The sequence below is a fragment of the Microcebus murinus genome, chromosome 3, assembly GCF_040939455.1.
Source record: "Microcebus murinus isolate Inina chromosome 3, M.murinus_Inina_mat1.0, whole genome shotgun sequence".
NCBI lineage: Eukaryota > Metazoa > Chordata > Mammalia > Primates > Cheirogaleidae > Microcebus > Microcebus murinus.
The window spans coordinates 112,966,063-112,979,236 of NC_134106.1; the positions used below are offsets into that span (position 1 = coordinate 112,966,063).

Here is a 13,174-nt window from a genome sequence, read left to right on the forward strand (position 1 = left end):
TGAGTAGTAGTCTATATATGCATATATCATAATTTGCTTATCCAAGAACTTATGGATGAACATTTGGGTTATTTCTTGTTTGGGATATTTATGAATAAAGCTTATATGAACATTCATACTCAAGTCTTTGTATGGACATATGTTTTCTTTCCTCTTGGATAAATAATACCTAGAAGTGGAATTGCTACACCTGTGGTATATGTGTCTTTAACTTTTTGAGAAACTGGCAAACTGGTCTTTAAATTGGTTGTACCATTTTACATTCTCATCCACAGTGTATGAGTGCTCCAGTTCAGACTGACCAAGAAGACATGGTCAGTCTTGTTAATTTTAGCCACTCTAATGGGTGTGCAGTGATATCTCTTTGTTATTTTAATCTACATTCTTAACAGATGTGGATTGATGATGTGGAGTTTAGCATAAGCTTATTTCCTATCTGTATATCTTTGGTGAAATGTCTGTTCAAATTTTTTGACCATTTTATAATTGGGTGGTTTTATTGATTTTTTTAAGAGTTCTTTACATATTCTGATTCAACTCCTTTATCAGATACATTCTTTGCAAGTATTTTCTCCCAGTGTGTGGGTTGTTTCTTTATTCTTTTAACAGTGCCTTTCAAAGAGAATACCTTTTTAAATCTTCATGAAGTCCAGTTTATCAGTTTATTTTTTTATGGATTATGCTTTTGGTGTCATATCTAAGAAATCTTTCCCTAACCCAAGATCACAAAAATTTTCTCCTGTGTTTTTTTCTAGAAGTTTTATAGTTTTATGTTTAGGTCCATAATCCTTTTTGAGTTAATTTTTGATTATGCCATCAGGTATGTATCAAAGTTGATTTGTTTTTGCATATGATACCCAGTTGTTCCAATACCATTTGTTGAAAAGACTATCCTTCCTCTGTTGAATTACCTTTGTACTTTTGTTGAAAATCAGTTGTCAAGACTATACTTTCAGGGATCATTTCTATAATTTGTTACTAGAGAAGTTTCTCTGATCTTGTAGAGAACCATAAACCATGAGAAGGAAGCACAGGTTATTCTCCTGAGTGTAAAGCTGGCTCTTGGTGCTGCTTCACTGCAACTGTGATTTGTCCCTGATGATGTGTCTTCTCTTTCTTGAGGAGAGTAAGAGGGAGAAGACGCAGTGTGAGTGGTTCTTGTTTTAACATTGGTCTAAAAAAATCGGTTGTCTTTATATGTGTGAATCTTTTTCTAAACTCTGATCTGCTCTATTGATCTATTTGTCTAATATTTATACCAGTATTACATTGCTTTGATTATGTAGCTTTGTAAGTCTTGATGTCAGGTAGTGTTAGCTTTCCAACTTTGTGTTTCTTTTTCAAAGTTGCTTTGGCTTTGGTTATTTCTCAGCTCTTTTCATTCTCATTTGAATTTTACAGTAAGCTTGTCAGTTTTTATAAAAAGTAGTCTGGGATTTTTGTTGAAATCTTGTTGAATTTATAAATCAATTGCCATCGTAACAATAGTGAGTCTTCCCACCCATGAACAAGGTATATATCTCCACTTAGACTTGCTTTAATTTATCTTAGCAATGTTTTGGAGTTTTCTCTGTACAGGTCTTTCAAATCTTTTGCCAGATTTATATCAAAGTATTTTATATTTTTGATGGTATCGCTTTTTTATTTCAGTTTCTGATTGTTCATTTCTAACATGTAGAAATGCAACTGATTTTTGTATATTGATCTTGAATATTGCAACCTAGCTAAACTCACTTATTAGTTCTGGTAGCTATTTTGGTAGATTTCATTGGATTTTTTTTCTATGTAGGTGATCATGTCATTGGTGAATACAGATAGATCTATTTCTTTCTTTCCAGCCTAGAGGCCTTTTATTCTTTTCCATGCCTGATTGCACTGGCTAGAAGTTCCAGTTCAGTGTTAAATAGGTGTAGTGAAAGTGGATATCTTCATCTTGTTCTTGACAATTGTATGATGTTAGCTGTAGATTTCTTTTACAGATGCCTGTTGTCAGGTTAAGGAAGTTCCCTTCTAGTCCTCATTTTCCAAGAGTTTTCATGGATGTTGGATGTTATCAAATGCTTTTTATCCATCCATTGAAATGATCCCATGGTTTTTCTAGTTTGTTTATAAATTGTGAAATGCATTAAAATTTTTCAGATGTTAAACCAAACCTGCATTCCTTAGATAAACCCCCATTTGATCATGATGTATTTTCCTTTTTATATATTGTTAAGTTAATTGGCTAAAATTTTGATTAGAATTTTTACATCTATGTTTATAAGGGATACTGGTCTGTTTTCAACCCTCTATATCTGTGGGTTCCACATTTGCAGATTCAATTAACTGTGGATCAAAATATTTGGAAAAAAATAACAAATAAGAATACAACAATAAAAGATATAAATTTAGGGCCGGGCGCTGTGGCTCACGCCTGTAATCCTAGCTCTTGGGAGGCCGAGGCGGGCGGATTGCTCAAGGTCAGGAGTTCAAAACCAGCCTGAGCAAGAGCGAGACCCCGTCTCTACTATAAATAGAAAGAAATTAATTGGCCAACTGATATATATATAAAAAATTAGCCGGGCATGGTGGCGCATGCCTGTAGTCCCAGCTACCCGGGAGGCTGAGGCAGAAGGATCACTCGAGCCCAGGAGTTTGAGGTTGCTGTGAGCTAGGATGCCACGGCACTCACTCTAGCCTGGGCAACAAAGGGAGACTCTGTCTCAAAAAAAAAAAAAAAAAAAAAAAGATATAAATTTAAAAATACAGTGTAACAACTATTTACATAGCATTTAGATTTTATTAGGTATTAATCTAGAGATGATTTAAAGTATATGGGAGGAGATATGTAGGTTACATGGAAATACAGCCCCATTTACATAAGAAACTTGAATATCCTCAGATTTTGGTATGTGAGGGGAAGGAGGAGAAGGGAAATTCTGGAACCAGTCTCCCAAGGATATCAAGAGATAACCAGTTAATACCTATGTCTGGTTTTGGTATTTGGGTAATACTAGCCTCATAGAATGAGTTAGTCATTATCAATTTTCTGGGGAAATTGATTAGAATTAGTATTATTTTTTCCTTAAATATTTGTAGAATGCACCAGTGGAACCTGTGAAGTAGTCAAGCAATTCCTAAGCAGCCAGTACTGCAGCAGTGGTACTGCTAGGCTGACTTTGCTGCACTTCCCACAGATGCAGCCAGTAAGGAAACAACAAACCAATGTATATAGACAGCAAGAGCAAGATCAGCATTCTGTCAGCTCCCCACAACCCTGGCCCCACAGGATGACACTAATCTGGAGGGGCCAGATACCTCTTTGGCCAATAGATCACTCTCTCGTGGAGAACCCAGCTCTAAACTATGGCCAGGCTGTTTTTTTGTATTTTTTCTTTTCTTTTCTTTTTCTTTCTTTCTTTCTTTTGGGTTTTTTTTTTTTTTATGTTTTACAATTAATCTTTATTTCTTTTTATTTCAAAATACTAAGGGGTTACAAATGTTTTTGGTCACATGGATTGCTAAGTGTGCCAGTCACCCAAATAGTGTTCATTGTACCTGTTAGGTAGGTTTTTAGCCATTTTCTCCTCCTCACTCGCCCCTGCTTGATTTCCACTGAGTTTTACTTCCCTCTGTGCACATGTGTGCTCACCAGTTAGTTCAAATTTAATAGTGGAACATGTGGTGTTTTTCCATTCTTCAGATACTTCACTTAGAATAATGGTCTCTAGTTCCATCCAAATTGTTGCAAAAAGCATTAATTCATCGTTTTCTATGGCTGAGTACTACTCTGTGGCATATATACCACATTTTGTTAATCTGTTCATGAATTGATGGGCACTTTGGTTGATTCTACATCTTCGCAATTGTGAATTGTGCTGCAATAAACATTCTGATGCAGGTGTGTTTTTGATGAAATGACTTATTTTCCTTTGGGTGGATACCCAGTAGTGAGATGCTGGATTGAATGGTAGGTCTACTTTTTGTTCTTCGAGGAATCTCCATACTGTTTTCCATAGAGGTTGTACTAATTTGCAGTCCCACCAACAGTGTGTAAACATTTCTTTCCTTCTGCATCCATACCAGCATCTATTGTTTTTAGATGTTTTAATAAAAGCCATTCTAACAGGGGTAAGGTGATATCTCACTGTGGTTTTAATTTGCATTTCCCTGATGATTAGTGATGTTGAACATATTTTCATATGTTTATTTTCCATTTGTCTATCTTCTCTTGAAAAGCTTCTATTCATGTCTTTTGCCCACTTTTTAATGGAGGAGTTCAGTTTTTCTTGCTGATTTGTTTAAGTTCTTTGTAGATTCTGGATATCTGCCCTTAATCACATGAATAGTTTGCAAATATTTTCTCCCATTCTGTAGGTTGTGTATTTGTTCTGTTGATTATTTCTTTAGCTGTGCAGAAGCATTTTTAATTTAATCAAGTCCCATATATGTGCTTTTGTTGTTGTTATAATCACCATTGGGGTCTTAGTTATAAATTCTTTGCCTAGGCCAATATCTAGAAGAGTTTTTTTTCTACATTGTCTTCAAGAATTCTTGTAGTTTCATACCTTACACTTAAATCTTTTATCCGTCTGGAATTAATTTTTGTGAGTAATGAGAGAGATGGTTACAGTTACAAAATCAATGTACACAAATCAGTAACATTTCTACACACCAATGACAGTCAGTCTGAGAGTCAAATCAAAGCCTCAGTACCATTCACAATAGCTACAGTGAAAATAAATACTTAGGAATATACTTAACCAAGGAGGTAAAAGATCTCTGCAAAGAGAATTATGGGACACTGAGGAAAGAAATTGCCAACGACACAAACAAGTGGAAAAACATATCTTGCTCATGGATTGGTAGCATCAACATTGTTAACTGTCCATACTACCCAAAGTGATTTACAGATTCGATGCAATCCCCATCCAAATAACAACATCATATCTCACAGATCTAAAATATATAATTCTACACTTTGTTTGGATCCAGAAAAGAGCCTGAATAGCCAAAGCAATCTTAAGCAAAAAGAACAAATCTAAAGGTGTCACATTACCAGACTTCAAACCATACTATAAAGCTGTGGTAACCAAAATAGCATGGTATTGCCACGAAAATGGAGACATAGACCAGTGGAACAGAACAGAGAACCCAGATATAAAACCATCCACATAAAGCCAACTGATTTTTGCCAAAGCTGACAACAGTATACATTGAGAAAAAGAAGCCCTATTCAATAAATGGTGGTAGAAAAATTGGATAGCCACATGCAGAAGAATGAAACAAGATCCATCTTTCTCACCACTCACAACAATATTTTTTCTTTTTTAAACAACAAACATTTATTTCTGACAGTTCTGGAGGCTGGAAGTCTGAGATTGGGTGCCAGCATGGTCTGGTTCTGGTGAGAACTCTCTTCTGGCTTGCAGATGGCTAGCCAGGCAATTTTTACTCTGCAGCTGTACCCTAAAGAGGGCAAACTGGATAGTCCCATGCATTATTGGAAGCAGGGAAGCAAATGAGAAACTGTTTCTTGAAAGTGTCACATAAGATAGATGAATGAGAAATGACTTGTGACAGCTTTTTACAAGACAGCCTGTCTTGCCACATTCCTGCCAGGATGTGGGTCACACTATATTTGAACCTTGCCTCTGTGGCCTGTGTGGATATTGCAAGGAGCTCTTCCACCACAAAGCCATCTGAGCCTGGAGTTTTATTTATACAAAGATTTTAAACTCCAAATTAAATTTTTTAAATAGATATCAAGCTATTCAGGTTATCTGTTTCTTCATTAGTGAGCTGTGGCTATTTGTGTCTTTCAAGGAATTTATCCATTCATCTAAGTTATCAAATATATAGGCATAAAATTATTCATAATACTCTTTATTCTTTTAATATTTATAGAATCTGTAGTAATCTTACCTATCTCATTCCTTTTTTTTTTATTAATTTTTTCTTCTTTAATTTACCTTTTTTTTTTTTTCTTGTCGCTGTGACAGCATCCAGTTTGCAGTCCTATCTCATTCCTGATATTGGTGATTGTGTCGTTTTTTCCTGATTGGTCTGCCTAGAAATTTATCTATTTTGTTAATGTCTTCAAAGAGCCAGCTTTTTGTTTCATGTTTTTTCTCCATTGTTTTACTTTTTTTCTATTTCATTGATTTCTACTCTAATCATTATTTTCTTTTTCCTGCTTATTTTGGTTTTGAGTTCGTGCATAACTATATTTTCTTGACAGATTAACTCCTTTATCATTTTGAAACGACTTTTTAAAATCACTGGTAATACTTTTTGGTCTGAAATCTATTTTGTCTGATATTAATATAGCCATTCCAGTTTTCTACAATGTTATTTTGGTTTATCTTTTTCCATTCTTTTGTTTTTAACTTATGTCTTTATGTGCAAATGGTTTTTTTTTTGTAAGTAGCATAAACGTGGCTCTCACAATCTGATAATCTCTCTGCCTTTTAATGGGGGAGGTTATACCTTTAAATATAATTTAATTATCTGTATGTTTTAGGTTCAAGTATATCATCTTGCTATTTGTTTTTTCTATTTTTCTTATCTGTTGTTTGATACCTTTTTCTACTTCTTCGCCTTCTTTTGGACTGTGTATTTTTTGTTATTTGATTTTTATCTCATTTGTTGACTTATTAACTATAACTCTGTTATTTTAATGTTTTTTTAGGTTCAGCTTATCACAGTGTACCTTTAAGCGATAGTATACCACTTAATGTATAGTATAAGAACCTTAGAATAGTACATGTCCACTTCTCCCCTCACAATCTTAGTGCTATTGTCACACATTTTACTTTTACAGATTTATAAACTCCATAAAATTTATAAACCTCATAAAAATTAATTAGTTTTGTTTAATAATCAGTTATCTTTTGTTTGTTTTGTTTTTGAGACAGGGTCTCACTCTGTCGCCCAGTGCAATGGTGTCATTATAGCTCATTGCAACCTCAAACTCCTGGGCTCCAGTGATCCTCCTAAGTAGCTGGGACTACAGGCACAGGCCACCACACCCAACTACAACTTTGTTGTAGAAATAGGGGCTTACTCTTGCTCAGGCTGGTCTCAAACTCCTGGCCTCAAGCAATCCTCCAACTTCAGCCTCCCAGAGTACAAGGATTATAGACGTTAGCCACTATACCCAGCCATTTATCTCTTAATGAGACTTAAATAATAAGAAAAAATCTTATTAATGAATACTTATCTATGTATTTGCCATTTTTGGTACCCCTTCATTCTATTGTGTAGGTTCATATTTCCCTCTGATATCTTTTCCTTCTACCTAAAGGACGACCTTTATCATTATTTATAGTCTGGTCTGCTGGAAATGAATTCTTTTAGCTTTTGTGTCTGAAAATATCTTTATTTTACCTTCATTTTTGAAAGATATTTTTGCTAGGTATAGAATTTTAGGTTAACTATATTTTTCTTTCAGTACTTTAAAGATGTTGATCCACTGTCACCTTGCTTGCATTATTTCAAACAAGAAATCTGTCATCCTTATTCCTCTGTGTGTAATCTGTATTTTCCTCTGTCTGCTTTTAAGATTTCTTTATCACTGTTTTTGATCAATTTGATTCTAATTTGTCTTGATGTAGTTTTTCTACATTTCTTGGAGTTGAGCTATTTTGATCTGAGGTTTATCATTCTAATCAAATTTGGAACATTTTCAGCTATTATTTCTTCAATATTCTCCTTCCTTTCTCTCCTTAATTTCAGGGACTCCAATACACTGCGTAAAGCTATCACACAGCTGATGCTCCTTAAGTGTTTTATTCTTTTTTCTGTTTCATTTTGAATAGTTTCTACTGTTGTATTTTCAAACTCACTAGTCTTTTTTTCTATCATGTCTAATCTGCCATTAATCTTATCCAAGGTATTTTTATTTTAGATATGGTAGGTTTCATGTGTAGAAGATTTTTTTAAATATTTTCCATGTCTCCAGTGATCTTTTTAAACATATGAATATGGTTGTTATAACCTTTAATGATCTTATCTGCTAATTATAATATCTGGATCAATTCTGGGTCAGTTTTGATTGGATAATTATTCTCCTTATTATGGTCTTGTTTTCCTGCATGTCTGGTAGTTTTACCTTTTGGGGTGCTGGATATTTTTGTATTCCTAAAATATTTTTGAACTTTCTTCTGGGATGCAGTTAACTTATTTGGAAACAGTGTGACTCTTTGGAGTCTTTTATGAATTGTTTGGCAGGTATGAAATAGTGCTCAATTATAGCCATTTATTTCCCATTCCTGAGGCAAGACTTTCCTGAGTATTCTACTCAATGCCTTGTGAGTTATAAGTTTTTCCAGTCTGGCTCACCCTGTTTGTTTCCCAACAGAGAAACAATCAGTGTCCTTTGTTGCCTGATTCCAATATCATAAAAACTATTATTTCATGCATTTTGTCCATGATTTTTGGTTGTTTGGGGTAGGAAAGTAAATCTAGTGTCTTATTCCATCTTGACCTAAATAGAAATCCAAGATGTTATCATGTGTTTTATTTTAATCTTTTTATTTTGAGATCCTTGTAAATTCACATGCAGTTGTAAAAAAAAAAAAAAAAAAACACAATGCAAAGAGAAGTCCTATATACCCTTAATGTACTTTCCCCCCATGGTAACATTATAGTACATTATCACAACCAGGATATTGACATTGATAGGAATCAAAATACAGCACAATTGTATCACCACAAGGATCCCTCATGTTGCTGTTTTATAGCCATACCTACTTTGCTCCTGTCTCTTAATGGGTATTTTAATAACACATAATCTGTTTTCCATTTCTATAATTTTGCCATTTCAGTAATGGTATATAAATGGAATCATACAATATGCAACCTTTTGGGATGGTTTTTTTTCACTCAACACACCTCTCTGGAGACTCATCCAAGTTGTGTCTATCAATAGTTTGTTCCTTTTTATTGCTGAGTAGCATTCCATGGTATGGATGTAGCAAGTTAACAATTCACCCATTGAAGGGCATCTGGATTGACTGCTAGGTGGAGTTTTTTGAGGTGATGAAATGTATTAAAATTGTTTAAAATTGATTGTGATAAAGTGTTGCATACTCTATGAATATACTAAAAGCCATGAAGTTGTATAGTATGTAAATTATATCAATGAAGCTATTAATTAAAAATAAAAGTGCAGGCATCTTAAAAACAGGGAAAAAATCATTTGGGCATATCTGTGTCTATTTCTGGCTTCTCTGTTGCACCTGTGTGTCTGTCCCTCCACCAGTATCATAGCCTTGAGTACTTTGCTATAAAAAGAAACCCTTGAAATTGGGCAGACTAATTTCCCACTTTACTCTTTGTATTCAAAATTGTTTTGGCTCTTCTAGTTCCTTTACCATTCCATATAAATTTTAGAATAATCTAGGCCAGGCACGTTGGTTCACGCCTGTAATCCCAGCACTCTGGGAAGCCAAAGCAGGAAAATCACCTGAGGTCAGGAGTTCGGGATCAACCTGAGCAAGAGACAGACCCTGTCTCTGCTAAAACTAGAAAAATTAGCCAGATGTCATGGCACGTGCCTGTAGTCTCACCTACTCAGGAGACTGAGTCAGGAGGATCGCTTGAGCCCAGGAGTTTGAGGTTGCTGTGAGCTAGGCTGATGCCATGGCACTCTAGCCAGGGCAACAGAGTGAGACTCTGTATCAAAAAATAAAATAAAATTTAGAATAATCTTGTTTGTACCTATAAAAAAAATCTTTTTGAGATTTTTATTGAATTGTTAAACTTTTATATTATTTGGAAAGAATGTAACATGTTTACTATGTTTAGTCTACCAATCCATTAACACAGTATATACCTCTCCATTTATTTAAATCCTGGATTTAAAAGAAATTAGTGTTTTGTAGTTTTCAACATACAAATCCTGTGCATGTTTGGTTAAATTTATACCCAAGTATTTCATTTTGGAGTTGATTATAGATGGTATTGTATTTTTAATTTTGGTGTCTACATGTTCATTGCTAATGTATAGAAATACAAGTGATTGTATCAGGTGAGTTTTTTGTTCTTAAAATCAATTTTCTGATTCATCTATTTATTAACAGCAAAAAATATTTGAAGGTAGCACATTTGAAAGTTAATCCTTCTCAATAAAAAGAAAAAAAAGTTAATCTTAAAAAATAAGAGTATTCCCAGCAAGTAGAAAATATAAAAATAAATTATGCTTTAATAGCACTAAAAATATTAGAATTAATAGACTGTTTAATCCCATGTATATTCCCGTTTTACTTATTTTGTTGGGACTATATCTTTCAACATATATTAAATATTATTCTTAAACTCTTCATCAAAAATATGACATTTTTCTCTTAAAATTAGGAAGAATGTTTAACTTAAATGCTAAAAGTCAGTATTTTCTTGATGCTCATGACTGGATTTTTATATGCTCAAGACTGGATTTTTTTTTTTAGACTGGTGTCATTCAGTATTTCTACATTGAAGATTGGCAATTTGTTAATGATTATCGACATCCTGTTGGTGTGAAAAAGATTTTTCCTGACCCAAATGGGACCAGATTAGTTTTCATTGATGAAAAAAGTGATGGATTTGTCTACTGTCCAGTAAGTCTAGAAAATTTATAAATGCTTATTTTTTTAAAATGCAATATAAGAAGAAAATATTTCTCATATAAAATTTTCTTTTCTTTTATTTTTTTTTTTGAGACAGAGTCTCATTCTGTTGCCCCGGCTAGAGTGCCATGGTGTCAGCCTAACTCACAGCAACCTCAAACTCCTGGGCTCAAGCAATCCTCCTGCTTCAGCCTCCCAAGTCTGGGGCTACAGGCATGCTACCACCATGCCTGGATAATTTTTGTCTGTCTGTCTGTCTGTCTGTCTGTCTGTCTATCTATCTATCTATCTATCTATCTATCTATCTATCTATCTATCTATCTATCTATCTATCTATATGTGTGTGTGTATTTCTTAGTTGTCCAGCTGATTTCTTTCTATTTTTTAGTAGACACGGGGTCTCCCTCTTGCTCAGGCCGGTCTCGAACTCCTGAGCTCAAACGATCCGCCTGCCTCGGCCTCCCAGAGTGCTAAGATTACAGGCATGAGACACCGTGCCTGGCCAAAGTTTCCTTTTAAACAATGCTAAAAATTGTCATACTTTGCTATCATCTGCATGATACCATGTTTGTGATAGATTTTCATGACTATTTTATGTCAAAACTTTTTCCATTCTGCAATTTTTCATCGTGGCAGTCCCAGAGAGATTTTTAATGGGAAAAATAATTATTATATTCTATACCAGTTTTAACCTGATCATGTACTGCATAATAATACAGTTATTACAGTGTGTCGTCCTCTACATGACTTTTCTCTCCAAATATGCAGTAAGTATCAGAGGCAGGGGATTTACTCTGTCTTTTCTGCCTACAGTTGCTTTTCCTCTTTCCTTAAAAATCCTGAACACAAGGAGAAGGTATTTTTGTACTGGATGAGTAAAAATGGATGGACCCATTTTAAAAGTCAGTCACTCCTATTTTTAAACATCCTTAACTTTTTAAAAATAGATTTAGAAAAAAGGGTATGTGCTTTTAGATCGTTTACTATACTTGGACATTGTACTAGGAACTACTGTATTAGACAACACAGCTCCATAGTATTAGTTGTTAATTGCAGGAATTTTGTATTCATTCTTATTTTGAAAGGAAGACAGTAGGAAGAAAGCAGGTATTTCTTAGTTCTTTATTCAATATATATGTCTGTCTATCTGAGTTCATAGGAATTATATGGATTGATTTTCTAATAGTGTAAATTACTATAATAGTACTGTTAGCCCTCTGTATCTGTGGGGTCCGCATCCATAGATTAAACAAACTACAGAATATTTAGGGGAAAAAAATGGATGGTTGCATCTGTACTAAACACGAACAGACTTTTGTGTCTGTGTCTTTCCTAAACAATACAATTATTTACATTGTATTAGGTGTTATAAGTAATCTAGAGATGATTTAAAGAGGATGTGCATAGGTTATATATAAATACAAATATTTTATATAAAGAACTTGAGCATCTGTGGATTCTGTTGTCTGTGGGGTGGGTCCTAGAACAAATCCCTCATGGATACAGAGGGACAATTATATATTTATGTTTGTTGTAATGCATTTTAGAGAAGTTTTTTGAAATAAAACATCCCTCAGTGCAATTTTTTTTTTTTTTTTTTAAGACAGAGTCTCGCTTTGTTGCCCAGGCTAGAGTGAGTGCCGTAGCGTCAGCCTGGCTCACAGCAACCTCAATTTCCTGGGCTCAAGTGATCCTACTGCCTCAGCCTCCCGAGTAGCTGGGACTACAGGCATGTGCCACCATGCCCGGCTAATTTTTTTTGTATATATTAGTTAGCCAATTAATTTCTTTCTATTTATAGTAGAGACGGGGGTCTCACTCTTGCTCAGGCTGGTTTCAAACTCCTGACCTCGAGCAATCCACCCACCTCGGCCTCCCAGAGTGCTAGGATTACAGGCGTGAGTCACCGCACCCGGCCTCCCCAGTGCAATTTATTTAAATGTCAAATCATGTATGAATGAATTTTTGTCTCTTAATACCAAATCTTACTGAATACTTATGGAATATTGAAAAATTTCTAAACACAAGTATGTTCTTAGTTCTGTCATCTTGAGCAGCTTCAACTTTTTTTCTTAACCTGAAGCTTTGTGTCTAGACTTGTAGGTTTTCCTACAAATTTACCAAATTTTAGATCAAACTTTTGATTTGCCAAATACCTATAGTTTTTTTTCAAGCCAGACTTAGTATAGGAATGGGAAAAGAAACTTTCTTCCCTTGGTGGTTAGAGTGATGTTAGGTTACATATGAATTGGCATGCTATACCAGCTAAGGCTGCAAACAGGCTCCTACCAAGGCAAATGATAATGATTTAAGTACAGACTTGGGGCAAATCTATAAATTTTATTTTGTAGGTTAATGATGCTACCTATGAGATTCCAGATTTTTCACCAACCATTAAAGGTGTTCTTTGGGAAAACTGGCCAATGGATAAAGGTGTATTTATCGCTTACGATGATGATAAGGTGTATACTTATGTCTTTCACAAGGATACTATACAAGGTACTTAATCACTTTTTTGTATGTTTGTTGATAAATGAATTTCCATTGAAACGAAATTAAAACATTCCTTTTTGATGCTTATGTTA

The 13,174-nt window shown here is 34.5% G+C and overlaps 1 protein-coding gene and 1 non-coding gene across 11 annotated transcripts in view; both read left to right on the forward strand.

Moving 5' to 3' along the window:
• Positions 1-13,174, forward strand: part of WDR19 (WD repeat domain 19) — a 110,524-nt gene that overhangs the window by 38,722 nt on the left and 58,628 nt on the right. For 9 of the 10 annotated variants that reach the window (XR_012918656.1, XR_012918657.1, XM_076001182.1 and 6 more), the window contains 2 exons: positions 10,431-10,580; positions 12,941-13,088. Coding sequence is in view for 8 of the 10 variants with exons in the window: in XM_076001182.1 (XP_075857297.1) it covers positions 10,431-10,580; positions 12,941-13,088 (298 nt within the window). In the remaining 2 variants the exon portion in view is untranslated. The remainder of the gene's footprint in view (positions 1-10,430; positions 10,581-12,940; positions 13,089-13,174) is intronic. The other variant, XM_076001185.1, reaches the window with a different exon arrangement.
• LOC142870235 (small nucleolar RNA U3) lies at positions 941-1,156 on the forward strand. Its single transcript, XR_012918675.1, has one exon. It is a non-coding gene; the product is annotated as a small nucleolar RNA U3 (small nucleolar RNA).